Raw genomic sequence first — 27450 nt, forward strand, 5'->3', positions numbered from 1 at the left:
AAATGAAGAGCATTGGTGACTCGGGGGTCTGTGGTTACGTCAGATCAGCTCTATTTCCACAAAAACATATGGGGAACTCCTCCTCTGTGAATATCTGAGATCTGTTTTGAAACTTCACGAGGGACCAGAGCTTGTCCTTGCACCAAAAATAGAAGTGTGAGCTAGTTCCTTCTGCTCCTCATGAATAGTGATGAGGCAGTCAGCGGCTGCTCAATGAACAGCTAGGAATCCGCACAGCTATACTTAACAATGAGGGGTCTGCTTGACACAGGAGGCCAGTGACATCACTGCTGTGGTCCACTGCAATTGGCACAAGGGCTTAGAATATGACTGAACTTTGTGAACATGGACGATCAAAGCTGGAGGCGAATGCCCCTTCACCGCAAGACTAAGCTGCCAAGCCTTGCGGCAGGAAGATGGGAAAATGGCCCCATAAACCTTAAGATTCAAAGTCTAATTGTCTCTCCTCCCTTTGCGCTTGCTGTTTCCTTTGCTGGGACACATTCCCCTGGCCCAAAGGCGGGTAGTGCCCCTCTCCATCCATCTTTTCAGAGGAACCAGCTGGCCCCGCTGTGGGAACTCCCCATTCTCCACTTAATTTTGTCTCCTCAGCACTTACAACTTCCTAGCAGGTGTTTGAATGAGTTATTTATAAGGTGTCTCTGCCAATGGACTATAAGCTTCCTAAAGGGCATTTTCATCTCTTCTGTCCCCTGTATAGCCCTGAAACTTGGGACAGTATGTGACTGAAGTAGGTGCTCAATTAATATTTGTTGAAGGTTGTTGAATGAATAATGCTTGGACACAATGGGAGCTGAGTCGCACCTTCAGAAGCCTGTACTTTACAGCCAATAACATCCTCCTCAATCCAAAAAGGTTATTAGATCTCAAGCAAGTTGCTTCTTTATCTTAATCTGTGCTGCCATATTCTAGGATCTATTGTTATATGAAGGTTGATTTCCCTAAGCTATAAAAATTGGTCATTAGAATAGCAGCAAACCTTTTTTTAAAAAAAGCTAATTAAAGAAACTTCATTTGTAATCTGAAAAAAGATCTGAATGTTTTTACGGTGGAAGCAAAATTGCCTCTTTTATATGATATGGGATCATGCTAAATATATTAGCTAGTTATTATTGAAATATAATCATCTGCCATCCATTTGCCATCTGGCTGTCTGATTAAAGTGACAGAGGGCTGAAGCTGGTTCCTGGTGGATGGTATTTCTGGGCTCAGCCAATAAATTATGTGCAACTGCTACAACTTCATAAAGTCAATATTTTCTTAAGCTTTGGGAAAAAAAAAAAAACTAATAACAATGTTTGCATAGCAACTCCCTTCCTCCCAAAAATTTGATATGGAGAGTTCCATAAGTATAAAGTAACTGTAAAGATATCAGGATATATCTCATTGTAATAGCTGGGTGAGCATTTTCACTGTTGCTGAAGCTGAAGCTCCAGTACTTTAGCAACCTGATGTGAAGAGCCAACTCATTGGAAAAGACCTTGATGCTGGGAAAGATTGAGGGCAGGAGGAGAAGGGGGCAGCAGAGGATAAGACGGTTACATTGCATCACCAGCTCAATGGACATGAGTTTGAGCAAACTTCAGGAGATAGTGAAGGACATGGGAGCCTAGCGTGCTGCAGTTCATGGGGTTGCAAAGAGTCAGACATGACTTAGTGACTGAACAACAACAAATAAACATACAAACATAAAAAAACTAAGCTAACTTGAACTCTCAATCTGAAACCTTCACTGCCCACAAGTAGCTTTCTTATTAATACTGGTCTCTGGACACTAACTACGTGTTACTTAGTGCCTTAGGGCAAGCCAGTCTCACCTTTGAGAAGGCTGGTATGCTTGAAAAACATTTTTCTTGCCTAGTCCTAGAAAAGGAAAACCCTTTCTATCTGTGCACGCTGGGTGACCTCTCCCTTCTCTTTCCCCTACCAGGTGACTTGCTTGGGCGACATGGATGAAGGTCCAGAGGCATGTGAACCAGCAATGGCAGGTGGCAGCATGTGGGGGCAGGGGTGCCCCCAGAGTGGGGTCCAGGTTGTCTGTGTTTGTCGTGCAGTTGCACCTGCCTGGCTCTGGGACAGCCGGCGTCACTGAAATCTGTAGATCCTTCCTTAAGGAGTGTGAATGGACGGTAAATGTGCATTCACCTGGATCACAGGATGATACAGCTAGGAACTGATTCCAACAGTTGTTTTCAGATGAGAGAAGCAGGGCACAAAACCAGCCAGTGGCAGCATCTAGAACTTAGGTCTGTGATTCTATGTCCCAGGCTGCTCAGTCCTCACCTTCTGAGAGAAAGAAGTGGTGAAGACAGGGGACAGCGATTCTGCAGGCTTCTCTGTGCCAATGAATCTGACCTTCCTAGACTCCCAGGGCCACGTTTGGAATGTGGTTGGCCCTAACCTGACCAGGCAGGGGACAAGGTCTTTTGTTGCTTGACCTGTTAACCTGCCAACCTTAGGTTAAATTGACCCTTCAAGAATAAAACATTGCTTTTTTTGATTTATCAACCAATGTATTATTTCCATTTAATTCATAAACATGTGTTTCAATAACTATTGTCCAAGAAAAATCAGATAGGCTGTGATACATCTACGTAAAATATAAATAAGTTCTGGGCACAGGCACTTGGCCTAGAATGGTTGATTGTTTGTTTCTTTTTCCCCCAAGATGAGCCATGATGAAATATATTCTGGTCCTCTGGTTCAATCATTTATTATTGAACGTTTCTTTTTAATTTTTTTAATTGGGTGATAATTGCTTTAGTTGTGTTGGTTTCTGCTGTGTGCTCTGGTTCAATCATTTATTATTGAATGTTTCTTTTTTAATTTTTTTAATTGGGTGATAATTGCTTTAGTTTTGTTGGTTTCTGCTGTGTGACTACAAAAATCAGTCATAATTATATATATATATATATGTATATATATATATATTTATCCCCTCCCTCATTGCTTTTACTTCTAAATTAATCCCATAAAAATCCACCTATGTGAGGAGCTTGGAAATTCTCCTCCTTTTCAATCACTTTCATCCTTTGGGAGAAAACTACCTTAAATATCTTAAGTGGGAGTAATTACTAGTTTTAATATTCCTAATTTCATGTTGGCAACTGTCACCTGCTAATATCATTACTGATTCCTGTTCTTATCAACAGGTGGTCTTTCTTTCATGGTAACTGCCCCTATTAACAAAGAAGGAAGAAGATGTTTTCTGACGTCTTACCTGGATTCATGAGGGAGAGAACACAGCAGAGAAGCTACCACCACATCAGGCTAATGGAACAAATGTTGCACTTGTCAGGAAATGCAGACCTCCCCCTAGGGACCTGGGCTTTGGGCAAGGTCGATGGTCTAGGAGATGATGAGGGAAGCGGCCAGAAGCTATCTGGGAGGACACACAGCTGCAAGCACCAGGCTAGGGCACAGATCAGTGAGGTGGACTGGGCTGGAGACAGGGACGGGCCCCTGGGTTGAGCAGATCACACCCACTCTAAAGGGGCATCAAAGGCAGGTGCAGACAGCCGTGGTTATTGAGGCTGTGACTAGTGTGCTCAGAGCACTTCCAAGAGAAGCCAGAAAGCTGCAGTTTTGTGTGAAATGTCTTGACTTTTAAATGTCATCAACAATTTCATATTTGTAAGACTGCATTATAACTCACTGTATTAGATACTTATTATAAACCGAATGACTCTGGCTTGTTCTCCAGATATTTTGTCAGATCTGCTCAGCACAAGTGCACACGTGTCTGGCAGCCTTCCCTGTGACCACCAGCCAGCAAGGACGGGCTTGCACAAAAGCCTGGGCCCAAGACACTTCATACAGCTTTTCATAATCTTCTCATGCAAGTTTGATCTAGTGTGATGGGATTAGACAGATGAAGGAGACATTTTACAGGCCATTTGAATCTCTGAGCTCTACTCTGAGCTCCAGATTGGTGCTACCAGCTTTACTGGAAGCTTAAAAAGCATCCTCAGTTCAACATGATCCATGCAAGTCCTTTCATTCTGATCAATATCCCCTTCCTTTGCTCTACATTAAAAAGGTCCATACACCAAATCTATCATCCTAATCTTGGCATATGGCACCAATGTTTATCTAACTGCTCACACCAAAGATTCCAGAGTCATCCTTGAGTCTTTCATTATCTGTTACTAACAACTCATATTGTTTTAAAACACAGCATAGGCAAACAAAGGTGTCTGTGAGAAATGTAAATCCATGGGTCAATGGTAGTCAACCTCTGTCTTAGGTCTTCAGGATACTGCTATGGACACGTCTCTTTGTGAATGATAAAAAAAGTACTACTTTGATATGGAAGGGTAAGGGAGGAAATTAAAGCCAACTGTGGTGGGGTAGGGTCTGGGAAGAGATCTTATATCCCATTGTTTTTATCTTCTACATTAGTCATCCTAGAATGACAATATCAGAGTCACCATCGGGGCCCTGAAGTTTTTCTTTTCCTTTTTTCATTTTGGTTGTTCCTTGCAGGATCTTAGTTTCTTCATCAGGGATCAAACCCAGGCCCCAGGCAGTGAAAGTGCTGACTCCTAACCACCAGACTGTCAGAGAATTCCCCTGACATTCTTCTTACCTGGTTCTTAGACACTGATTATCCTCCTGTTGCTTTTGGTTTAAATTTTTATTATAGACAGTGCAAATATTGGAGTGGCTTGTACAGTTATGAACATGCTCTTATTCAGTTATGCCTAGTTGTTCATCTATGCAACAGCTATGAGTGGAACAATTATAGTGCTGGTTTCTCCTAACTCAGTGATGAGACAGGTTGTGGCCTCTGAGGCCAGACTAAACAGACATTTGCAGCAGAAGTTGGTGGGTGCTCTGCTGGAGGGGGTGCTGAAGAAGCCATGGGAGGTGAGGGCAAAGAGAGTTTTTATTGGGCAGCCCATCAATTTGAACCCATTTCCTTTTGTGGATTCCTTCTCACCTGGCTAATGTTAGGAAGGCTTGACCTCAAGGTGGCATATTTGGTGGAAGCAAAACCAAAACTTCTTATTGATACTTATAATGTGTCTCCTTATTCTCAGGTTAATGGGAAATATTCTATTGGTTGAGTCTAGCCAATAAGATGACTACCTACAGTGTGCATAACAGCGCATTACTTGGTATCTACTCCAACTAGGCATTACATGGATATTTAGTTTCCTAGAATGAAAACTGTATGTCAGATAGAAAATGGATTATCAAGACTGTCATTAAACAAAAAGAAATCATCAAAACAAGTTGGAAGTTGCTCTTTTAAACATGATATTTAGGATACTAGATCTTTTTCTTACCTCATGAGCATTTCAGCTAAACTCTTTGCATCTGGGGAAAGAAAGCTAATATTAGTACAAGATAAACAACTCACTAACATTCACTTAAGCTTTACTGACAAATATTCTACAGAATCAGATAACAATAGCCATTTAAAAATGTAATTGTATATTGAGATCACTACTAATAACTGAAACTTTTATGGATTCCTTATTTCTTCTAAATGAGGCACATATAAATAGCCACAAAAATTCTAAGATATGTGATAAAGGCAATGGCAACCCACTCAAGTACTCTTGCCTGGAAAAACCCATGGATGGAGGAGCCTGGTGGGCTGCAGTCCATGGGGTTGCTACGAGTCAGGCATGACTGAGTGACTTCACACTATTCATCTGTCACTTTTCAAAAACTAACTTTATTTCCAGAAGTCAGAAAACGAACACCTTAAAATTCATTATATAGTACAAATTCCATTCTTTTTGTTATTAAAATGAAACAGCTTATGATCTCTTAAGTAATTATTAGAGAGCTATGCATCTGTTTGGTTGATCAAAGAATTATATACACTGCATATCACTATGTCTGGAAACCTAGATGTTTATTTCAAACTCAGAAATGAAACTTTTAAAAATTTCTTCCCACTGAGGACACTGTTTACCAAGACCTGGTTACTGTTAGGTAAAGACGACCAGGACACCAAAAGAGTGTCTAACAGGCTTTTAATGGGGAAGCGCTCCTGGGCGGGGTTCCCGGACCCAAACGAGGCAGGTTGAGGAGGTCCGTGCCCAGACCGTGTTGGAGGTGGCTTATGTACGTTCATTGAGGGATGGTCAGGTTAATGGAAGGGGGTTCGGATAGGTTGCCAGGCCTGGGCAGCGAGGGCTGATAGGTCCTTCTACGTGGCTGGGGTGGGGCAGCTTTAGCTGGCGAAGTGTGCTGTCATTGGTCCCTGGGATCTGGGAGGCTCCTTCCGTTAGGGATTTCCCCCGCCGGTGGGAGGGAAAGGAGGGGCGGCCCATCATGGCCCCTGGGGTCGGGCCTTACAGTTACCACTCCTGATAAAAGAAATCCTGCATAAAAATGATGTAAATTAAAAAAAAAAAAACTTTTTGGATGGCTTCATTTTGAAATTCTAATTTCCCTTAAAATATAATTTGTTCCTTTTACACATTTTTGTCCTGGCAAAAAAATGAATGCTTCCTTTTTAAGAACACAAGGGTCTTCATATTTTTCTTTCAATTTTCTTTAAAAAGCTTTGATGTTAAATGTTCAATGAATGGAACTTTCTGGGAATGGATTCAGCTGACTCTGAGTGTGAGTGAAGCAATTCATTTGTTGGAGCTTTTTGGTGTTTGGGGGCTGACCCTTGAATGCAGTCGCTTTTGTGTCAGGGAGCAGGATGCTGTAACTGGGAGGTGTGGACGGACAGTCGCAGGAATAGCCATACACAGGCAGTCATCCTGTGCACCAAAGCACTGCTCTTCAAGTCAGCGATGCCAGGTCCCACCTACAAGGAGGCCCCGGGCTTGTGCACAGATGGGTTCAGTCTGGGAAGTGAAACAGCTCCCTTCACCCCATCCATATGGCAAAGCAAAGAAGGCAAAGCAGCACTGAATTTCCCATCTTGTGGCTTTACATTTATCTGCAAAGACAAGATAAGCTTCTTCTCTTCCTGAATGATTTAACACTTGCAAAGTAAATATACATATACACATATATAAGGTGCCAGAAGCTTGGGATTAATTAGCTCGATGGAACAACCAAGCACTGGCTAGTTCAATGCTCTAAAAAGAGGCTGGAATTCCAAAGAGTAAAATGCTGCACGTCAGCTCACAATGTGAAGGGAACTCAGACTCAAACGTCTTCAGGATGGATCTGCGGTCCTTGTTCTGACACCATCATTATTCTTTTTCTATTCCTGAAGTGAATCACCACAGCTTTCTCTCCTGTGATTTTTTTTTTCCCTATCAATGTGCCAAGGAAAGACAGCTTCCAACCAGTGGGGATAGAAGTCCTCTGGTACTGACAAGCTCCAAAGCAAAATTTCTGTGTCTACAATTAATAGGCAGCTTCATCCACAGGCTTTGGTACCCAAAGCCTCTTTGGTCTACCCTTCCCTATGCTCATCACCTTACAGTGGATCCCTTTCTCTGTCTATCTTGACTACTATTTCCTCCTTCTGACTCATCTGAAACTGTGAGCAACATTATATTCATGGAAACTCACTTCTTCTCTGAGCCCCCTTGAGGAAGCTGAGAGCTGGTGGAGTATGAAGCTGGTGGAGAGTCTGGATAACACAGCTGGCATCAGGGACCAGGCATGAATGTGTCCTGGGGGTGGGACCAAGTGGACTAGGGTCATGTGCTAGGAACCCGGATTACTTAGGACTGCCAGCCCACGTCTGGATGACACAGCTGGCATCAGGGACCAGGCATGAATGTGTCCTGGGGGTGGGATCAAGTGGACTAGGGTCACATGCTAGGAACCCGGATTACTTAGGACTGCCAGCCCACGTCCCCTTTATACCCATCTGCCTGGGAATTTCTGAGCCCTCCTTCAGAAATCAGGAAACTGGGATCCAGATACATTCAGTCATTTGCTGCAGCTGAGCAGGAAATCATAACTAGTGTCTGTTAATACAAACTCTTTTAAAATCATTATCCTCAAAGCTTTATATACTGGAGTGGGTAGCCATTCCCTTCTCCAGAGGATCTTTCTGACCCAGGGATTGGACCCAGGTCTCCTGCATGGCAGGTGGATTCTTTACCATCTGAGCCCCCAGGGAAGCCCTTTATCCATAGAGGGAGACACAAGTTATATCCTTAGGGTTACACAGAGGAGAGCATTCCTCATGAAAGCTGACCAAGGGACACACCCTGGAGGGTACTCTCTGGCTGGGTCAGTTGGAGAGGAAGTAAGGCTGATATCACCTTAAAGAGGGTACACACTAACAGGGAGAATGCTCCAGGGCACAGAAGGAGCCAGTTGTGGATTCTGAGCTCCTTCAGGAAGCAAGGAAACAGCAATTTGGTTGCAGGCTGAGATGCCTGGCTTCAAAGATATCGAGTCCTTTAATGTATTAAAGTAAATTGTGTGTGGAGGGGTGCTGATTTGGAAGCCAGTTGGGAGAGATGTCAAGAATATTATGGGTTCTGGGTCTTCAGTTCATGCAGGGGGTGGGGAGAAGAAAAGGAAGAACTCTGGACACTCTCCTCTTTAGGGGCAAGAAGGGGATGTGGGACAAATTAAGAGAATATTTTAAAAATCATGGAGTCATGGTATCTTAAGAGCATCACAGACTTTTCAAATCCTCCTCTAATAAATGTCTGAATCCCTTCCACAGTGCCCTGGACAGATGCTACAATGAGCTGGGGCCAACAGCAGCCCCAGGGAAGACAATACCTTTGCTGACCGGACGGTGCCGACATCTCCTCCATCACTGACCTGGCTTCCATGTCTGTTGAGGGCTCCCCACTCAACACATCAGTCTCCCTAGGACTTTGGCTTTTTCTGTCTCCCCACTTCAATTCTCATTTCCTCATCAGCATCTCCCTCTTTGGTCTGCCCAGCTCCAGACTCTCCGCCCTCTAAGCAGTCTGCCCACAGCAGAAAGGACAGAAATGGCTCTAAGTCACACCCCTCACTTGGTCACATCTGTACTCTGAAATTCTCAAAGAAGACTCCTTGCCAATAGGACCCCTCAGCTCAGGGTACCAGCCTCCCGTGCTGGACCTAGTTGTCTTTCTAGCTCGGTTCCCCCTTATTTTGAACCGCCAAACCTCTCTGAGTTTTCTGTTCTTGCATTCTCTGCCAAGAGCGCCCATGATTTTGTTCTTCCAAGCCCTTGCCCCACCCTCCCCCCAGACATGACTTGCTCTGTACACCCTCCCGACCCAGCAGGTGACGCTGGCGTTCTGGTTCCCTGGGCTTCTGAGGACCTTTGCACCTGTCTAGCATCTCCACACCTGTTCAGCTCAGTCTTGGCACTTTGCATCACGACTTCCTGGTTTCACGCTGTCTGTCTAATGGCCCTTTTGTCTTTATCTCCAGCCTCTGGTACGGTAAAGTCACACAGTCTTTTCCTGAGGATACAATTCCTTATGAAAAACACCTTCCTATTCTTGTGTTGAAATCCCTTGATGTAATTTCTCCTTGGCTATAAGAAAGGCACCTTCTGGAACCACTGAGAAGCCATTTGAATATTTCCAGGTAGCTGGCATGTCCGAGTTAGCTTGGCTTCAGTGTTCTCTGTTTTTGGGCTGAATTCTCTAATTTTCTCAATCACTCCTCAGATGGCAGAATTTCTAGGTAATTTTCCACTTGAGACTCTCTTCTGTGGAAGACCTGTGATTTCTTATTGTCCTTTATTAAATGAGGCTGAGCCCAGAAACTGGTAATTTTTTTTGCTAGTCTCTTACCCACTGTTGGGAACACAATGCTCATTATATGTTATGTAAATGAATTTTCACAACTTATATTGGATACTTTCGAATTATCCCTATTAAATTTTATCTTCTTGGTTTTAGCCTTTCATCCTTTACTACATTAGCTCCCACCTGGATTTATGCCATCTCAGAAATCAGCTTAGCTCGCCTGTATTTCAGCCCAGTGCTGTAACCTGGTCCTCTCTTCTCTATCAACCGTGTCAAGGTGCAAATAGGATTTGTCCAGGCTGTGGCTGATCCCTATCATGTCCTCTGATGCTCACAAACTATCCTATAACCTAAACTAATTTACTTCAATCTACAGTTTCTAGAACTTACTATTTTTCGAAAATGGGTATGGAGTATACTTCCTAATACCTCTAATCTGATTGTTCAAAGATGATGTACAAAGGTCCTTGGGATTATGTCTGAAAACATTTTGTTCAGAATCTTAAAAAAATTTTGGGGAGGGTTTTGCAATGCTTTGGCCACCTGATGCAAAGAGCTGACTCATTGGAAAAGACCCTGAAGATGGGAAAGATTCAGGACAGGAGGAGAAGACAGTGACAGAGGATGAAATGGTTAGAGATGGCATCACCGACTCAATAGACGTGAGTTTGAGCAGATTCTGGGAGAGAGTGGAGGACAGGAAGCCTGACGTGCTGCAGTCTATGGGGTCGCAAAGAGTCAGACACGACTGAGTGACTGGACAACAACAATGGAGAGGAACCACACAACACCTTTGCTAATCTTTCCAATGAGAGAAAACGTCCCTCTTGGGGATTATCACTGCATCAGCTGGTGCCCACAGTCTGGTTCTCATCATCTGGGGTCCTGTGTAATAGTTTGTTGTAAGCCTGGCTTGCCTGATCTACTAGCAAGGAGTTAGGAAGATGACTTTAGGCAGTATCCTTTCCAGTCCTCCCGAAATCACCAGCACATAGGAGGTTTTGAAAGAGTAAATCAATTTAAGTAATCAGGGGCTTTGATGATTTTCTCAACAACTCGAGTTATCCTTTTTTCTTTTCCTTCCTCCCATCCCTCCCTCCCTTCCTTTCTCAAAATCCCCCTCATCCTTCCTTCTTTTTCTATAATTCTTTTTTCACATTTTCTGGTCTGAATAGCACTTCTCTTGGTTCACACCAAAGTAAAACAGATGCTGAGTCCGTCTTCTTCTACCTGCCATCTGTTAAGATGAGAACATCATCTCAAGCCTTCTTTTTCTTCTTTCCCAACACAGCTCCACGCTCTTTTGTGTTGTCTGCCACTTTTTTCCCCCCACAAATTTCAGCTCAGTCTGAGATTTAGACTTTTTGACACCTTTCTAAAGCCCTGGCTGTTTCTCTATATCCGTCATTGGCTCTGTGCTCTTCCCTTCATCTTTCAGTCTAGGAGATGATGGAGACACATTACCAGGCTTTCCTAGTGATGCTCAATGATGGGGAAAAAAAAATGTTTCAAAAAATTACATGTGGTAACACTCTGGATGTGCAAAGAGGGCCGGAAGATGATAGCTGAAAGGAGAATTTGGGGATCTTAAGGTAAGTGACCCCCTGCCTTTAGGAGAGCATTTTCATTTGAGGGGTTGGGCGAGCAGTGAGACAGGATTCAGAGGAGCTTGTGAGACATGCTGTAGTTAACTGTCAAAGAGTCTTCCAAGAATTCAGAGGGGAAAAGAAGTGGAGAGAAGGGCAGTAGGTTAAGGACAGGCAAGCAAAAAGGAATCCTTTTTCTTTAAATATAGGGGGGCCTGGGTAGTAATGAATATAGAGATGAGAAATGAACAAACCAAATATCTTTCATGGGGAAAAATAAAATGATAAAGTCATTATTGATTCTGTGTTAATACACTGATTGTGTTTAATTCCATGTTTCTTTGACATATCTTTTTAAGATAGCTTAATATGGATGTGACAGACTATTTGTTTTCTGAATGTTCCAAAACTGAAGAAGTGTCATGGAGAAAGGATTGGGTAGAAAAAAGTGATCTCAGCTCTCCTGCTAGTCCCTACCTAACTGATGCGTGGTTTTCAAGTTCCCTTCAGTTTTCATGTCAGCAAAATAGAGCACAACAGTGTCAAGATGTCAAGTTTATTCACACCTATTTGCACAGCTATTAAGAGACTAAAGCAGGACAGTATAAAAACTTATGGAAAAAGGAAGAAGAAAGCATGGAAAATGCTAGCACTCTGTCAATTAATCGTGATTCAGTCAGTTTTCTGGAAGAGGCATCCCAGCTGGGTAAAAGCATCACAGGGTGGTTCCTCCGTTCCCTGTTCTTTGTGAACCATCCCTCCCGAGGGGTCTGTACTTGGGTTAGGTGTTCTTATCAATGAGGCAGCACAGGCCTCCAGCGCTGCAGCTGTGCTAGTCCTGAGTACATGCTCTAATGTTTATTTTATTTTTTAAGGACTTTTTTTGATGCGGACCATTTTTAAAGACTTTATTGAATTTGTTATTAATAAAATATTGCTTCTTTTTTTATGTTTTGGTTTCTTGGCCACAAGACATGTGGGGTCTTAGTTCCCTGATCAGGAATGGAACCTGCCTCCCCTGCATTGAAAGTCAAAGTCTTTAAGCACAGGACTGCCAGGGAAGTCCCTAATGTTTCTTTCAAATAGAGGACTCTCATTCATAGGCACATCGTCACACTTCCATCCCCAAGGTCCTAGTTAAGTGAATGGAATTTGCTTTGCTTCATACCTCTCCAGGGCAATCACGTGCACACGCCTCCCAAACACAAAACCAACTTGATAGCAGCAGATTTCCCCCCGCTTTGCGAGCCTGCTAAACTGCTTCAGTCGTGTCCAAATCTGTGCAACCCTATGGACAGTAATCCACCAGGCACCTCTGTCCATGGGATTCTCCAGGCAAGAATACTGGGGTGGGGTGCCCTGCCCTCCTCCAGGGGATCTTCCCAACCCAGAGGCGGAACCACATCACTTAACATCTCCTCCATTGGCAGGCGTGTTCTTTACTTAGTGGGTGCCACCTGGGAAGCCCCTTCCCCTGCTTTACCACCTCTCAAAAGCTTTTACTTCCAAGCTCCCTCACAACAACCCCTGCTTTTCTGCGGAATTGAGAGGGAGCTCATAAAGCAGCTATTTTCCCAAGGGCTCTAAAACCTCCATTCACATTTTTATAGGCTCGCAAAAAGGACCCCCAATCATTTAGTCAAATGAAAGCTGATTCCAAAGCCATGACAAAATACATAACCCAGAAAAGACGACCATATATTCTTGCCATCTCAGAAAACTGAATACAAAAACGGACAAAATAGAACCCACAGGCAGGGCAAAGCCCTGGGTTGAGACCACCTGGCTCCCTCCTGCTCCTGCCTGCACCCTGCCCACCCCTGTGGGCATCCCCACATCCCTCGCTCCGTGGCTGCCACTGGCCTGGCTCTGTTACCTTCCCTCTATTGCTGTGCTTTCCCACTGTAAGATAAAGAAACCCTTTTTAAAAATTTAGTTCTGCCATAACACACTTGAAGCTTTGAAAGGGTGATTTTTAAGAAATGAAGGTCAAAAGGCCAAAAAGAAAGAAAACAAAAAGGAACGAAGAAGGAAGAAGATGCAAAGCTGAGAACTACAGTTTCAGACTTCTGATCCCATCTCAGCCCCCACTGGGACATTCATTAGTTGGGCAGTGACGTCTCTGGGGGGCCCACCCACCACTCTATTTGCACGCATATGACTCAGTGCATCCTGGCCACCTTTATACACGTCTACCTTGAGTCCAAGTGTCTTTGAGCTCCCAGATGCACACTTTTCTTCCTTTAGATTATCAGAGTTCAAGCTAAGTGTTGGTTTTACAGAGGAGAGATTTAGCTCAGATATTTGCAGAGCAGATAAATGGAATATTAGAACAGCCATGGCCCACCCCTTCAGCCGTGCCTGTGGATGACCAAAGGCCACATTCTCTTTAGGAATGGTCTTCCGGAACTAATCGGCTTTAAACTATTAATCCATTTGAAACCATGTTTCAAATAATAAATACGCTTCTGTTCAAGGGAAGAAGGTCAGATTTTACGTCATCCACTGATTTTTATCTTTAGCTTATTTGAAACGTTGGAAGCAGCTTTTTGGCTTGGCACTGCCAGTTGACCCATGCTGGTTGGGTACTTTGCACCCTCTTGGGTAAACTCATACTAAGAGGGGAAGCTTTTAGTGACCCTGGCCTTGATTACTTGACATTGGAATCAAATTTTTATAATTTGGCACTGCTGGGATCTTGGGCCCAGCCAGTGATTTATTCTATAACCTTGCACTTCAAAGGAGCTAGCAATAGGAAAAAATCAGGGCATCATTTAAAGCAAAATGTGGCTTCTGAACTTGTGGATAAGGTTATAGATTTTTAAAAAAAGGTAGCACTTGAAGACAATTTAGACTTTAGGAGGTCGTTAGGCTCTAAAATTAGTAATTCACTCAGGAAGGAAGAATATAGGTTGGCTAAACTGCTTGAGTCCCATTTTCTTTCTTTCTTTTTTAAAAAAAATTTACATAAAGCACGTTATGGTGCGTTATCTAACTAGGTTGCTTGTCGATACAGTGAAACAAACCTACTTATAAACACTGAGCAGCATATAGCAATCAAACAAGGTCAATGGCATGGAGTTGATCTACAGTGTTCATTAGGAACCCCTGCAGTATCTTCCTATAATCCAAATTTTCCTATTTCCAGTTTTGATCCTGAAGAGTAGTTGCTCAGGAAATACTGACCTATTATTAGACATGTCCTTATTTTACACAATAAAATATTGTATGAAGCCATTCAATCTGTAAATATATTTGAACTCATTCTAACCCAGGGACATGATCTGTGCCTTATGTGGGTCAGGTAGTAACTGAATGATTCTACTAATGGGCTCTGTTTAATAGATGGGCACCTACTACCTTAAACTCTGTGGCTCTAGTTTCCTCCCACAAGTGAATGGGAAACATGTTGTATTATTAATTAACATACCAGTTCAAGGGCCCTTCAAACCTAAAAGACAGATCTTTGAGGGGCAGGGTCTGGCCTTTTGGGCTTCCCATGTGACTCAGTTGGTGAAGAATCTGACTGCAATGCAGGAGACCTGGGTTTCATCCCTGAGTCAAGAAAACACCCTGGGGGAGGGATGGCAACCCAATCCAGTATTCTTGCCTGGAGAATCCCATGGACCAAGGAGCCTGGTGGGCTATAGTCCATGGGGCTGCAAAGAGTTGGACATGACTGAGCAACTAACACTTTCACTTTCTTTTCTGGCCTTTCACTGATTCTCCCAATAGCCCTAGTCACTCACTCTGCCCTTTTACGGCACATTTTTCAATGGTATAGAAAGACGAGCATATCCCACGTAAGCCTTTGCTGACTGCCACTAGGGTATCAGCTTCCATTATCCTGGGACAGAATCTTAGTAACCTTTCTTTTCTCTCCAGGACCTGGACAAATTCTTGTGATCAAATAGAAATGGTTAATAAGAAAATTTTACAGTTGGTTTTAAAAAATATTGCATCTGGTCCATGGAAGATAATCAACGAGAATGTGTTGAACTGAATATCTTAGTGTATCCAAAGTAAAACCTGCCATTTGGAAGGCTATGGAATGAGGTATCTGATCATTTTCCCTTCTTCCTGCCCTCTCCTCAAACTCTTGACTTGGAAGCTTTTATTAGGCAAGTAAAATGCAAGACTGCAGATACCTTTGTGCCCTGCCAGCTACTTCTCTGGGATTCTTTGCTCCTCAGCATCTCCCATGAATACATCTTTGCCACAGCACTTATTTCCTGCCCCTGCTGAAACCTTTGTGTTAGGTCTCTCTCTCTGCTCCAGCACAAAGAAAACAAACTCATTTCCGAGGAATGAAAGGCTGGACTTGAGGATGTGATGAGGCGCTCTCTGTACCGAGACCAGTGACAAAACAGTGGTGTGGGACGGCGGAGGTGCCAACAATAAAAATGCCAGCCCAGGATATTTTCTAGACAGAGTCCTTGCAAGGCAATAATGAAATTACAAGGGACTGTGAAGAACAAAAAGAAAGGACATCCCACCTGCCACCGGTCTGACTCAAATGCACCAGGAAGAATATGCAACAGCTTTAGCATCTTTTTCTTGCTCTTGGCAGAGAAGAGCGAGGTTGGGGTGTTCAAGTTGTTAAATAGAAGAGGAAAGTTAGACAATAGCTGGGGAGGTGAAAGGAAGCAACGGGGGCCAGGGCGAAAAGAAAAGGTAAATTTAGCAGAGGCAGGGGGCAGATGCTGAGAGGGATTTAGTCTTTAACACATTTGTAGGTAAACCCTTGTGATCAAACAGGAATGATGGATGAGAAAGTGTTACTGTTGGTTTTTAAGAATGTTATATGGACAATTTCTAGTCTTCTAAATGCAGCCAGTTCAATCTGTCTCGGTGCAACAAGAACAGACAGCCTTGGTACCTCAATGACAATGCCCCTCAGGCCAGGATATGGGTTTCTGTTTTTGGTTAAAAAAAAAGGGTGACGGTGGTTTAAAAAGTCCTTTTGGAGGCTTTCCTGGTGGTCAGTGGTAAAGAATCCATCTGCTGATACAGGAGATACAAGTTTGATCCCTGGTCTGGGAAGATCCCACATGTTGCAGAGCAGCTAAGCCACGTGCACCACAGCTACTGAGCCTGTGCTCTAGAGCCTGGGAGCTGCAACTATTGAGCCTGTGTTCCACAACAAGAGAAGCCACTGCAATGAGAAGCCCTTGTACCACAACCAGAGAGTAGCCTCTACTCACCACAACTAGAAAAAAGCCCATGCAACAATGAACACCCAGCACAGCCAAAAATAATTAACTAAAAACTTATTTTTTTAAAAAAAGTCCTTTTCGTATTTTAATGATGAACACTTGTGAACAGAATCCAATACAGCACACCTGATACTGAATTTCTCAATAGATTAGGCAATACAATGTTTTTGTGATGCTGTTCTCATAAATGGCACCCCCTTTCCTCCTCAGTTGCAATTAACTGCTTCCTGTTTTGTGCTTACTGTCAGGTGAGCGTGTGCTCCTCGGTTCTGTCTCGTCACAACAAAGATTTAGAGTGACCCACATTAAAGCCCTCGGCACGTCCCAGCTCTTGGGTCTTGGACAGACCATGTTATAGCTCTTAGACAAATCAGTGTTACAGCTCTATTTTATTTAGAAAGTAGCAAGAGAATCCATCCTTGAGGCGTGAGGGCATGCTGACCCAAAGACGCGAAGAGAAGAGAGTGGGGGAGCATGGCAGCGTGCAGGAGAGAGACAGAGAGAGAGACGGCGCTTTGGGTCCTCTTTGTATATGTTTTTCCCTCCCCCGGGCCTGCCCTATGCAAATTGGGCTAGCCAGGAGCGCTGTTTGTTCTACCTGAGGTCCTCACTCAGGTCCTCGGACCGTCCTCTGACCTTCCCTTGTTCTATTTTCTCAGGCTTTTCCCTTCCTTGTCTTTTAGCCACCTCCATTTTGGACTCCTGTTTCCTATACTAACTACCTAACAGAGCTATATCAAGAGGATGCCCTGGCTACAAGAAGACAGGTGGAAATATCCCCCGTCCCACTGATCTAACTGGTCTATGGTTAATTACACAAGAGGTCAACGTCCAGATCTATCAGCAGGGCTTGGGGATATCCCCAGACATCTTAAGGACAGAGCTTTCAGGCTTGTCTTTCAAATGCAAATTTGAAGAACACAGGGGATGCTGCATTCCCCTCACTGCACTGACACTAAAGTGCAAGCAGCCTGTATATGCATTCTACTGAAACTTGGATTTACTCAATATTCTAACAGGTAAAGAGGAGGGACACAGAGAACTCTGTCCTGTCCAGGGCTTTGTATTTGAAAGAACTCATTGTCCTCACACCACAGAGCCAGAGCCAGTAGGGCTGTTGCACAGGACCTGGAAATAGCTCCGGTGCACAGAATCTACAGAGCTGGACATTGTAATAATGGTGCTGCTGACAATGGCTCTCATTTGGCCCAAGTTATTATCATCTATTATTTTATTTTCTATTAGTTAAAGCGAAACTCTTACACCAGAATTCGGCTCCAATTTCTAATTCAGGAAAGCGTGTGTTTTCTGCCTCACAATGCTTTCCCGGGACCATAAACCCTCAATTTCCTCTTCCTAGCAATAAAACAGTTCTCATTTCCAGAGTCCATCAGACAGGTCTTTTTAAAGGAGGCTGTAATTGGTGGCATTGCTGCAGAGACTGAAAATTAAAGAGTGGTTGTTGGCAAACCCATGGGAAAGTCATTCTCTTGGTCTGCCCTACTGACAAGTTAGGATTTAGGACACTTGAAAGAGGTTGGCTTTCACCCAGTTTCTGAGTAGTAACTTTTGTATGACTTGCCTGTGAGGCCCTGACACCCTGCTCAAGGAATATCACAGGTCACAGAACCAGGCAGCCTGGGGATCTAGCCCAGAGAGGGAAAGGCATTCGTGGGGTGAGATCCCCCCAGCTAGCTGTTGGTCCCGCTGTGCGGGGGGGGACGGCCGAGCCTCAGCTCACCTCTCAGCCGCTTCAGCCTCTGCTCACGCCTCCTCCTCCGAACCACCAGCAGGAGCACAAACAGCATCAGGACCCCCACCAGGATACAGGAGATGGTCACCAGCATCTTGAGCCCCTCGTTGGTTGTCAGCCCTTCATCGCTTTGGACAACTGACTTAATGAGTGGGGGGATTGTACCTGAAAACAGGGTCATGATGTTAGGTGGCTGTTAATGACGACAGTATGGCGGAGTTTTTAGGGATGATGGGTTATAAGAACCGCGCGAGTGATCCGAGGGCGTCCACGGAGATGAAGATGGAAGGAACTCTTCATCTAGGTCCTTGCTAATTTCTTTACTCACTCACTTCCCTCCTATGCTTACTCTACAGAAATGGAACTAGAGTCTGCGCAAAGGACAAAGCCCATTTCTTTGGAAGGGCCTTCACTGGTAACATGCTGGGTGTTGACACTTGAAAGCATAATATCCAGGCTGGGTGCTTTGAAAAGTCACATGCATTTACCTGGAGTTGAATGTCACCCAGGACACAATTGAGAGTGGCTGTTTGAAAAATTGCACATCAAAGAAGGAACAATGGGTTTGGCAAGTGGACAGAAGGCAGGCTTTGGGGAGACTGTACCAGATAAACCTGCTTAAAGGCACTGAAAATCTCTTTTCTTTGGTTATTTCATTGCTTTTTTATCATGGATGTAAGACCAAATCTACTTTTAAAAGTCTCGTTTCAGGACATCAGAACAAAATCAACTTTTCAAAGAGAAGCCATCAGGTCTCTAAAGCAAGCTATTTATTGACCCTTATAATGCCCTGAAATTCAGATTATTTAGAATTACAAGGAAACACTTAAGCAGTCTGAACTCTGAGCTGCTTTAAGCTGCCTTCTGCTGAGAGGCTGAACAAAATGGGTCCAGAGATTCAAACACAGGCATCCCCTTTTATGGAGCTTGCATTTTGGCATCCACCACTATGAAAAGATGCTCCGGTCTTGTGTATTTTCCATGTAAAACAAGGGCCACGAAGTCAGTAATTTAGGAAAAATAATGCAAAAATAATATAATTTCCCTTTGAACAAAAAGCGTCTTTGTCCTGCATTTAGTGAGTAGAGCAGGGATACAGAACACCAGGCCCCTATGCTGTCTGCTAAGGCCAATAATATCATTCTTCCAACTTAAAAACTCCAGTTTTGGCTGGAGCCCCAGGTCTGCAAATGCTCAGAACTCAGGTAAGAGGCACAAAAGGGTGAGGGCAGGTGAGGATGTGTCTGCAAAACCAAGATGACACAGGACCAGTATAAACACCTGGCGGAGGGAATGGCAGAAGAAAGAGTCCAAAAAAACCCCCCAAACCAGAAGAATCTGAAATCTGACTAGTACAGCCAGAAAGCTAATCATCAATGTTTGTTTTCTCCCAAATGAAAAAAAAAATTCTTCAGGCAGAAATGACACAAGAGATATTAAAGCTATATATCCACAAAGCTTGGTTCAAAGAAATATGTAACCTTTTTCAAGGAAAATAGACATATGCATTTTTCTTTCTAGTGTAATACAATCATCTCAGATTTCAGAACATTTTACATGTAGGACGTTTTTCATGATTCTAATCTGAGATCTCGGATAAAGTGAGGATATTTCTTTTAGAAAATAACCATTTAAAGTCTGCAGAGCACTTTGTAAGTAAGAATGACAGTTTCAAATGCTGCATGTGAGAGGTTGCTAATTAAATGATTAGCTGTAAGCCTATCAACAACGTGCACCTTGAAGCTGTGCACGCTGGACCACACAGATTACAGTGAGGCTGGGTGCCAGAGCGGTATGATCGAAAGGCAATTAGTGGACATCCATCGTCTAAAGCAAGAAATGTACTTTCTGCTCAAATGTGTACCCTGCTAGCAAAGGACTTTGGGGAGCCTTTAAACGCTAGGGAAAATGTCTGGTCAGCATCAAAGCCCTTTAGTTTGTCAGATCAAAGAATGAAACAGAGTTGGAGGAGAAAGCAGGTCAGACGTGCTGCTCTATGGGCTGATGCTCTGTGATGGAACCTCTTGAAGTGCAGTCATTGCTGATTGAGGCCAGGAGATTAGAGTGATGTGGCCCAGGAGGAGCAGGGCTTCTGAGAAGCCTCACTTCTGGGAGCTGGATCAGGGGCCTTGACGGTGGGGGCCCAGGCTGGTATCACCAGCCGCAGGACTCCCACATAGGCACCTTCTTGCCTTCACCCCACCCAGGCCTGCAATGCTGGGGGCAAGCCTGTGCTGTGGCTGAGGAGGAATTTGTGCAGGAAATTCCAGGGTGGGTTTACAGTGTGCCAGGGTGGGAGGAACAAGCCCAGGGCTGGTCAAGACTGACCAGGAGAAAATGGCTAAGGGAGGAGCGGAGTCCACATCACCTTCAGAGCATCCTCTGGTCATGTTCCAGGCTCCTTGGGTTTATGGACTCTCTTTTCTTAGGACAGGATAACCAGTACTCCAAGGAAGTTCCTGCCAGGGCTATAATTAAGGCAAGATCCTGAATGCACACAAGCACAGGAGAGGACACCCCTTAGCCTTTCCAGTGAAGAATATAGTGGGGCTGTTTGCTCAAGCACAGACTTTCTGGGTAAGTCACCCAGCACCGTGGTCTGGCCTGGTGGGTAGACACTGGACGGGGGCTCTGAGGGAGCTGAGCCCACAGCTCCAAATTATCTAACCAGTGGAGACTGTTTTTACAAATAAGCACAGCACCTAATTCAGCCACTGCCTTTCCCAGAGTGGACCACTGCTGCAAAGCTGCAAAAATCAGCTCAACGTGCTTCTAGTTAGGACTGTCTGAAATTCCCTGACTGCAGAACCATCAACATCAGACTGTCTTTAGCTTCACTGGGCTTGACATTTGTTCAACATCAATAAATGGCTCACAATACTAGTTGTAGGAAAAAAAGGAGAAAAATGTCTTTCTCTTATTTTCGGTCAACTAATCATCACGAGACACCTTGCCTGGTTTTCAGAAACCCCTTGCCAATTGCATGTTTGTGTGCGTGTGAGCCTACGAATGTGTGCATGTAAGTGCATGTGTGTGCATGCCCACTACCATCCTATGACATTATTCTATCTCTATCTGTGCCTCTGTTTCTTCTCAGAGACTAACATAAGTGCCTTCACTTATGGAAAACTGCTTTTGAACATGCAATTTAAGGGCTAAATGAGAGGAAAAAGAAAGCTGTCATGTGGTTTGGGATGGGGTGGGCGGAGGGGAGGAAGACAACAAAAGCAGTGTTAGCTCACAGTCATGACCAAGCACCAACCACGTGCAGAGAAACCTTCAGCCCGAAGAGAAGTCACTCCTGCACCCTGACTGCCTGGTGAGGGTCCCCGGGCCTCAGTCCCTCCTTCCTGGAACTCAGCCATGGGCACATGGGTACCTGGTCTAGGGAGCCCTGCGGGGAGCAGACTGGACGGCCCCCAAGCTTAAGGGGATCTGCGGGCACAGGTCACACTGCGCCGAGGATGGATGTCGAATGGGAGAGGGACAGCGAGTTTGTGCACGTGTCCCGAGATGCAAGCGGGAGGCCAGGGCCAGCTTACTGCCATCGTAGTTGAGCGTGGCGAAGTTGGTCTGTTTCTCTGCGCAGCCCGCGCTGTTGCACACCCTCATCTGTAGCTCATACCACGTGGCCTCCTGCAGGTCGTACAGGATGTAGGACTTGGAGAGGGAGGTTCGCTGGGCTGTGGTCCAGACTGTGGTCCCGAAGGGTCTGTACTCGAGTGTGAAGGAGGTGATGGGGCAGCCACCGTCATTCCAGCCGATGAGGTTGAGCCGCACACGTGTGGTATTGATGCTAGCGAAGAGCTCCTGCTCCTTCGAGAACTGGGGCTCTGCAGAAAAGGCATAGGGGCCAGGCCACAGGGTGTGTGAGTGAAGGTCACCAAGGTCATCCCACACTGCCTTAGACTGCTTCCCCATAGGCGAGGGGCTCAGTCCAAGTCTGGGTCACAGGCTACTTGCTACCTGTCCACTCTTTACCAGGATCTTATGAACCAACAGGCTGTCCCAGCCAAAATAATCTAGGAATGAAAGGGAACATTGGGTGGGTAGCGGTTATCTTTGTGAATCTTAGATTTCCCTGAAGAACAATTCTGTTCTCAGGTATGTGTTTCCTTGAGTGTTTTTTTTTTTTTGTTGTTTGTTTGTTTGTTTTATTTGGTGGACAAAACTTAGGATGTCAGCCCAGGACACAGCCTCTCAGGTAGCTTTGAGGGATTCCTCCTCCTTGAGTAGTTTTGAAGGAACCACTGTCATGTGCTGGGCTTATGTGGCCATTCATGGACCTGGCCCAAGAGAAGGCAGACTCAGATGTGGGAAGTACCCACAGCACCCTTGCTGTCCAAGCGCCTTGTACTGGAACCCAGGGACCCAACGGGTATATTTCTGCAGAAGTCAGCACTTCATCATCTGAGCCCTGGTGTGTGTTATCCAAAACTCAGCACTGCATCCAAATGACACCCTCGCCTGCTGATGTCTGGCATGCCTGTCATGTGGTCCATGCCACTGGATGAGAGTTAGCGGGAGGAAACCTGCAAAGACCCTCTCTTCACCTCCTCACCTACACTCACGTGCAGCTCTGTCCCTCCCTCCCACTGCTCGTTCCAGGCTGCATATTTCACCTCTGAACATCACTGCCCTGGGGTTCACCTCCCTGAAGGTCCACCTTTCAGAGGAAAAACCAACTCACACTGAAGGTTAACAGTCAACCCCAGTGACTTCTCACCTGGAAAGCAGAGTCTATGAGGCAACATGATGGTTATAAATAGAAGAGAGGAGGTGACAAGGGAGGAGGTCACCTTAGGAGAAGGTAAGAGGGCAAAGGTCACACTTCATGGCTACTCAGCCTGGGAACGGAGTAGCACTGTTGGCACCAAAGCCCTTGATTTTCAAATGACATTTAAAAAAAAAACATTTTTATTGAAGTATAGTTATATACAATGTTGCATTGGTTTCAAGTATAGAGCAAAGTGATTCAGTTATACATATGTGTATGTCTGTGTGTGTGTGTGTGTGTGTGTATATATATATATATATATATATATATATATATTCTTTTAAGATTCTTTTCCCTTTTAGGTCATTACAAAATAGTGAGTACAGTTCCATGTGCTCTACAGTAGGTCCTTGTTGATGATCTATTTTATACACAATAGTGTGTATCTGTTAAATCCAAACTCCCAATTTAGTCCTCCTTTCCACCTTTCCCCTTTGGTGACCACAAGCTTGTTTTTTATGTCTGCGGACACTCTTCTTTTAAAGTGCCAATGAAATAATTAAAAAAAGAGAATCAGACTATTTTATAAAGACCAGCCATCTCTTTCAGTATGCTGAAACACTGCCAGACCCATCCAGGCGTAACAACATTCAAGCTCACAGATCCATGATGTGGTCTTTTGTGACTCCAATCTGGCGTCCCCACCCAACTTTGATCTGAAAGACAGAGGATTTCTAGAAACAACAGAAGTCTTACATACCTTTGCCCAATGTTTTTGCTTCTATGATCTCACTTATGCGCCCGGGTCCCACTCCGTTCTGTGCAGTGAGAGTGAACTTGTACCAAGTCCCACACTTCAGGTTTTCCAGGCGGTAGGAGCGTTCACTGGGGCTGATGGGAAAACTCCCCCACTGCTCACTGTTGTCCTCGGAGTACTGCAGTATATATCCTTCGGAAAACAAGAGGCAGTCACGGGAACATTACTTGCTTTCCCTCGAATGTTTGGATTGTGTGCAGGGTGAGTTCTCAGAACTGTATATCTTCAGAAGAGAATAATTGAGCTCCAGGACACTAAATCCCAACTGGGAGAAGTGCTGGGATGACATATTGATTATGAGATATTTAGGCTACACCAGATGCTACAATGGTGGGAGTGCTGGAGATTGTAATGAAGTTAAAACCACGTTCTGCCCATTCTCTTTAAAAGGTGTAACTGGAAACCCGATCTCTAAATATCCGATCTTCAGAGCACATGAGCCCAATCCTTAGGAACAGGTGTAGTCTGAAGCTGGGCTATTTTTATATATTATATATATTACGTGCAGGCATGCTAAGCCACTTCAGTTGTGTCTGATTCTCTCTGACCCTATGGACTATAGCTCATCAGGCTCCTCTGTCCATGGAATTCTCCAGGCAAGAATACTGGAGTAGGTTGCCATGCCCTCCTCCAGGGGATTTTCCAACCCAGGGATTGAACCCAGGTCTCCTGCATTATAGGCAGATTCTTTATAGTCTGAGCCACCAGTGAAGCCCCCATATATAAATATATGTTATATATTCAATATATATTAATATATATTATTTATATATAATATATTATATATCAATATATTTATATTATATATTATTTATTAAATATATATTGATATATAAATATTTTTATAATACCCTCCTGGTGGTTCAATGGAGAAGGCGATGGCACCCCACTCCAGTACTCTTGCCTGGAAAATCCCATGGACGGAGGAGCCTGGTAGGCTGCAGTCCATGGAGTCACTAAGAGTCGTACATGACTGAGCGGCTTCACTTTCACTTTTCACTTTCAGGTATTGGAGAAGGAAATGGCAACCCACTCCAGTGTTCTTGCCTAGAGAATCCCAGGGATGGAGGAGACTGGTGGGCTGCCATCTATGGGGTCACACAGAGTCGGACACGACTGAAGCGACTTAGCAGCAGCAGCAACCCACTCAGTGTTCTTGCCTGGAGAATCCCAAGGACAGAGGAGCCTGGTGGGCTACTGTCCTGGAGACTCAGAGAGCCAGATAAGACTGAGCTACTAACACTGTCACACTTTCACATTATATATAATATATATTTGGTTTTATAGAGAACCAGAGTTTTGGAGAAGGGGTGAGCTATCAAAAGGGGTAGGACTCTCCTCAGTCAACTCTGCTCAGTCCACAATCACTGTGTCGGGCATTATCCACAGCCTGTTACTCACACCACCTCACATAACCTTGCACATTAGTAATTAACATCTCCAGAGCACTGACCAAGACACTGAGGTCCAGAGAGGTTAGGTGATCACACTTGGGTCTTACCAGCAGGATTCACATCCCACTGTCAGACTCTGAAGCCTGTGCTCCTGGGCCCCTGTGACCATGGAGACAACCCCCACCCCTGTTGCAGCCTTCATCCCTGCCACCCCATCCACCTTCCTGGGGCAAATATGTCCTGTCTGCTCTGCCCTTGTCTCCTAAGCCTTCACACCCAGACAGCCCAGGAGCCTGCTTGATGCGTGGTGTCCTTATAGCAGCATGCTGCCATCTTCTCTCCTGCCCACGGAACTCCATTTTAACACCAGTAAGAAAGCACTTCTCACCTCCGCACCACAGAGCCTGTGAACCCCAAGCTGCCAGAAGTCAGTGTTTTCCATGCGTCTCACATGAGGTCACCTGTCTCTGACTCCTCCTTCTGCGGCCATCGTCAGCACCATCTCTATTGCGTCCTCCTTCCCTGCCCTCTGGCCCCGGCAGCCTTGGGGCCCCTCCTCTTTCCTTAGCTTTGTTTTCCCCTTCCTGTTCCTGACCTGCACTCAGCACTGGACAGGTGAGTGATGGATCTGGGTCTAGCTTCCACCGTCATATCCTAACTTCACTACTCCTTGGTGCCCCATGCATCATGGGGCTTGTGCTTTCCTTCTCATGTCCTCCATCTAAACCACTTCTAGGAAGCTTTTCTAACCACTGGCCATGGGAACCCCCATGTCAATGGCTTTGGCCCCCACTGTATTTCAAGGATTTCTGGTCATCTTTGCTTGGAAACTCTTCATTACTGAAATTGGCTCCATCTCTAAGACCTTCCACTCCATGCCCTTCCTGTAATTCTTCTCCCATGAATTCACACTTCCTCTGTCCATGCGATTCTCCAGGCAAGCATACCGGAGTGGGATGCTTCTCTTCTCCAGGGACTCTTCCCAACCCAGGGATTGAACCTGAGTCTTCTGCATTGCAGGCAGATTCTTTACTATCTGAGCCACCAGAGAAGCCCCTCCAGATCCAAGACTTTGTGTCATTTGAGCCTTGAGTCCTAGGGTTCCTCAGACTCCTCCACTGGTGCCCCATTTTTTAAAGGTTCTCCACCCAGCTTAGAACCTCTGGTAGACCATCTTAACCAGAAGCCTGGTTTCACTCACTCTGGTGAGTCCTGGCCACACTTACCCTGCCAGTCACCAGCTTTGGTAACCGTGCTTCTCCTCCCTGTGCAGCTGGCCCAGCACCTCTTGAGCAAGTCACTAACCTGTGATGACTGTGACCCCTGCAATCTGCGCAGTTTCCCTGCAGCTGGGGCCTTGTTCCTCTCGGCAATGGCTTTGCTTCCCCATTAATGACTTCCTGTACATTTCCTTTGGCATCTGTTACAGATTTTACCCACGCTCCTCAAACCCACAAACACATCCTCTCCCCTAATCATCCAACCATTTAAAAAAAATAATATCACCTTTTTCTTCCCTACAACAGGGAAAGATCCTCCCCTTTGCCCAGTAGAACACTAATCAATATTTAACAATTGGCTCTTGAAAAAAGAAAAGCCCCTCTGGGTAGCATTTTTCATTCTGGTGGTATGCAAATATCGCTGACCTGGCTGTGATTATTGAGGGCAAAGCTGGGAAGAGGAGCGGCAACTTGCTATCATGTGCTGAAATGAGCTGGCTCCAGACGCCACTGGCTTTGCTCTAAAATGGCTCTGCTTGTCCAGTTGTCTCTTCACCTTCCTCCTCTCTCAGAAGAAGGTTGTCCTCTGCCTGCAGAAATCTATCCTCCAACCTCTCCCAGCTGCTCTAGGACCCCTTTTCTCTTTGTCACTTGCTCCTTCATCTCATGCATCTGCAGTTGCTCCTCTGGGTTCTTTCTCTCTGCTTGGTCCACATATTGCGCAGAATGTTCTCCCAATCCTATTGAGGCTGGAATCATCAGGCTAGCTCATTCCTTCAGCTTGTGAAAGTGGACGTGTTACTCACTCATTCATGTCTGACTCTTTGTGACCCCATGGACTGTAACCTGCCAGGCTCCACTGTCCATGGGATTCTCCAGGCAGGAATACTGGTGTGGGTTGCCATTTCCTTCTCCAGGGGATCGTCCCAACCCAGGGATTGAACCCAGGTCTCCCACACTGCAGGCAGATTCTTTACCCTCTGAGCCACCAGGGAAGCCCCTTCCTTCCATTTAAATACCCTTATTCTTTTCTACTCCTGATTGCAAAAGATTTGTGGAACTAGGTCACTCCCATCTTTTAG

General features: G+C 45.0%; 1 protein-coding gene across 1 annotated transcript in view; it reads right to left on the reverse strand.

Annotated features, from left to right (window-relative positions):
- DSCAM (DS cell adhesion molecule) overlaps window positions 1–27450 on the reverse strand; it is an 827097-nt gene that overhangs the window by 37631 nt on the left and 762016 nt on the right. The window contains exons 26-29 of the mRNA XM_042237343.2: window positions 23698–23886; window positions 21763–22053; window positions 18209–18385; window positions 5313–5343 (exon numbers count right to left, since the gene is read on the reverse strand). Of these exons, the coding sequence (XP_042093277.2) occupies window positions 5313–5343; window positions 18209–18385; window positions 21763–22053; window positions 23698–23886 (688 nt within the window). The remainder of the gene's footprint in view (window positions 1–5312; window positions 5344–18208; window positions 18386–21762; window positions 22054–23697; window positions 23887–27450) is intronic.

This window comes from Ovis aries, chromosome 1 (genome assembly GCF_016772045.2).
Source record: "Ovis aries strain OAR_USU_Benz2616 breed Rambouillet chromosome 1, ARS-UI_Ramb_v3.0, whole genome shotgun sequence".
NCBI lineage: Eukaryota > Metazoa > Chordata > Mammalia > Artiodactyla > Bovidae > Ovis > Ovis aries.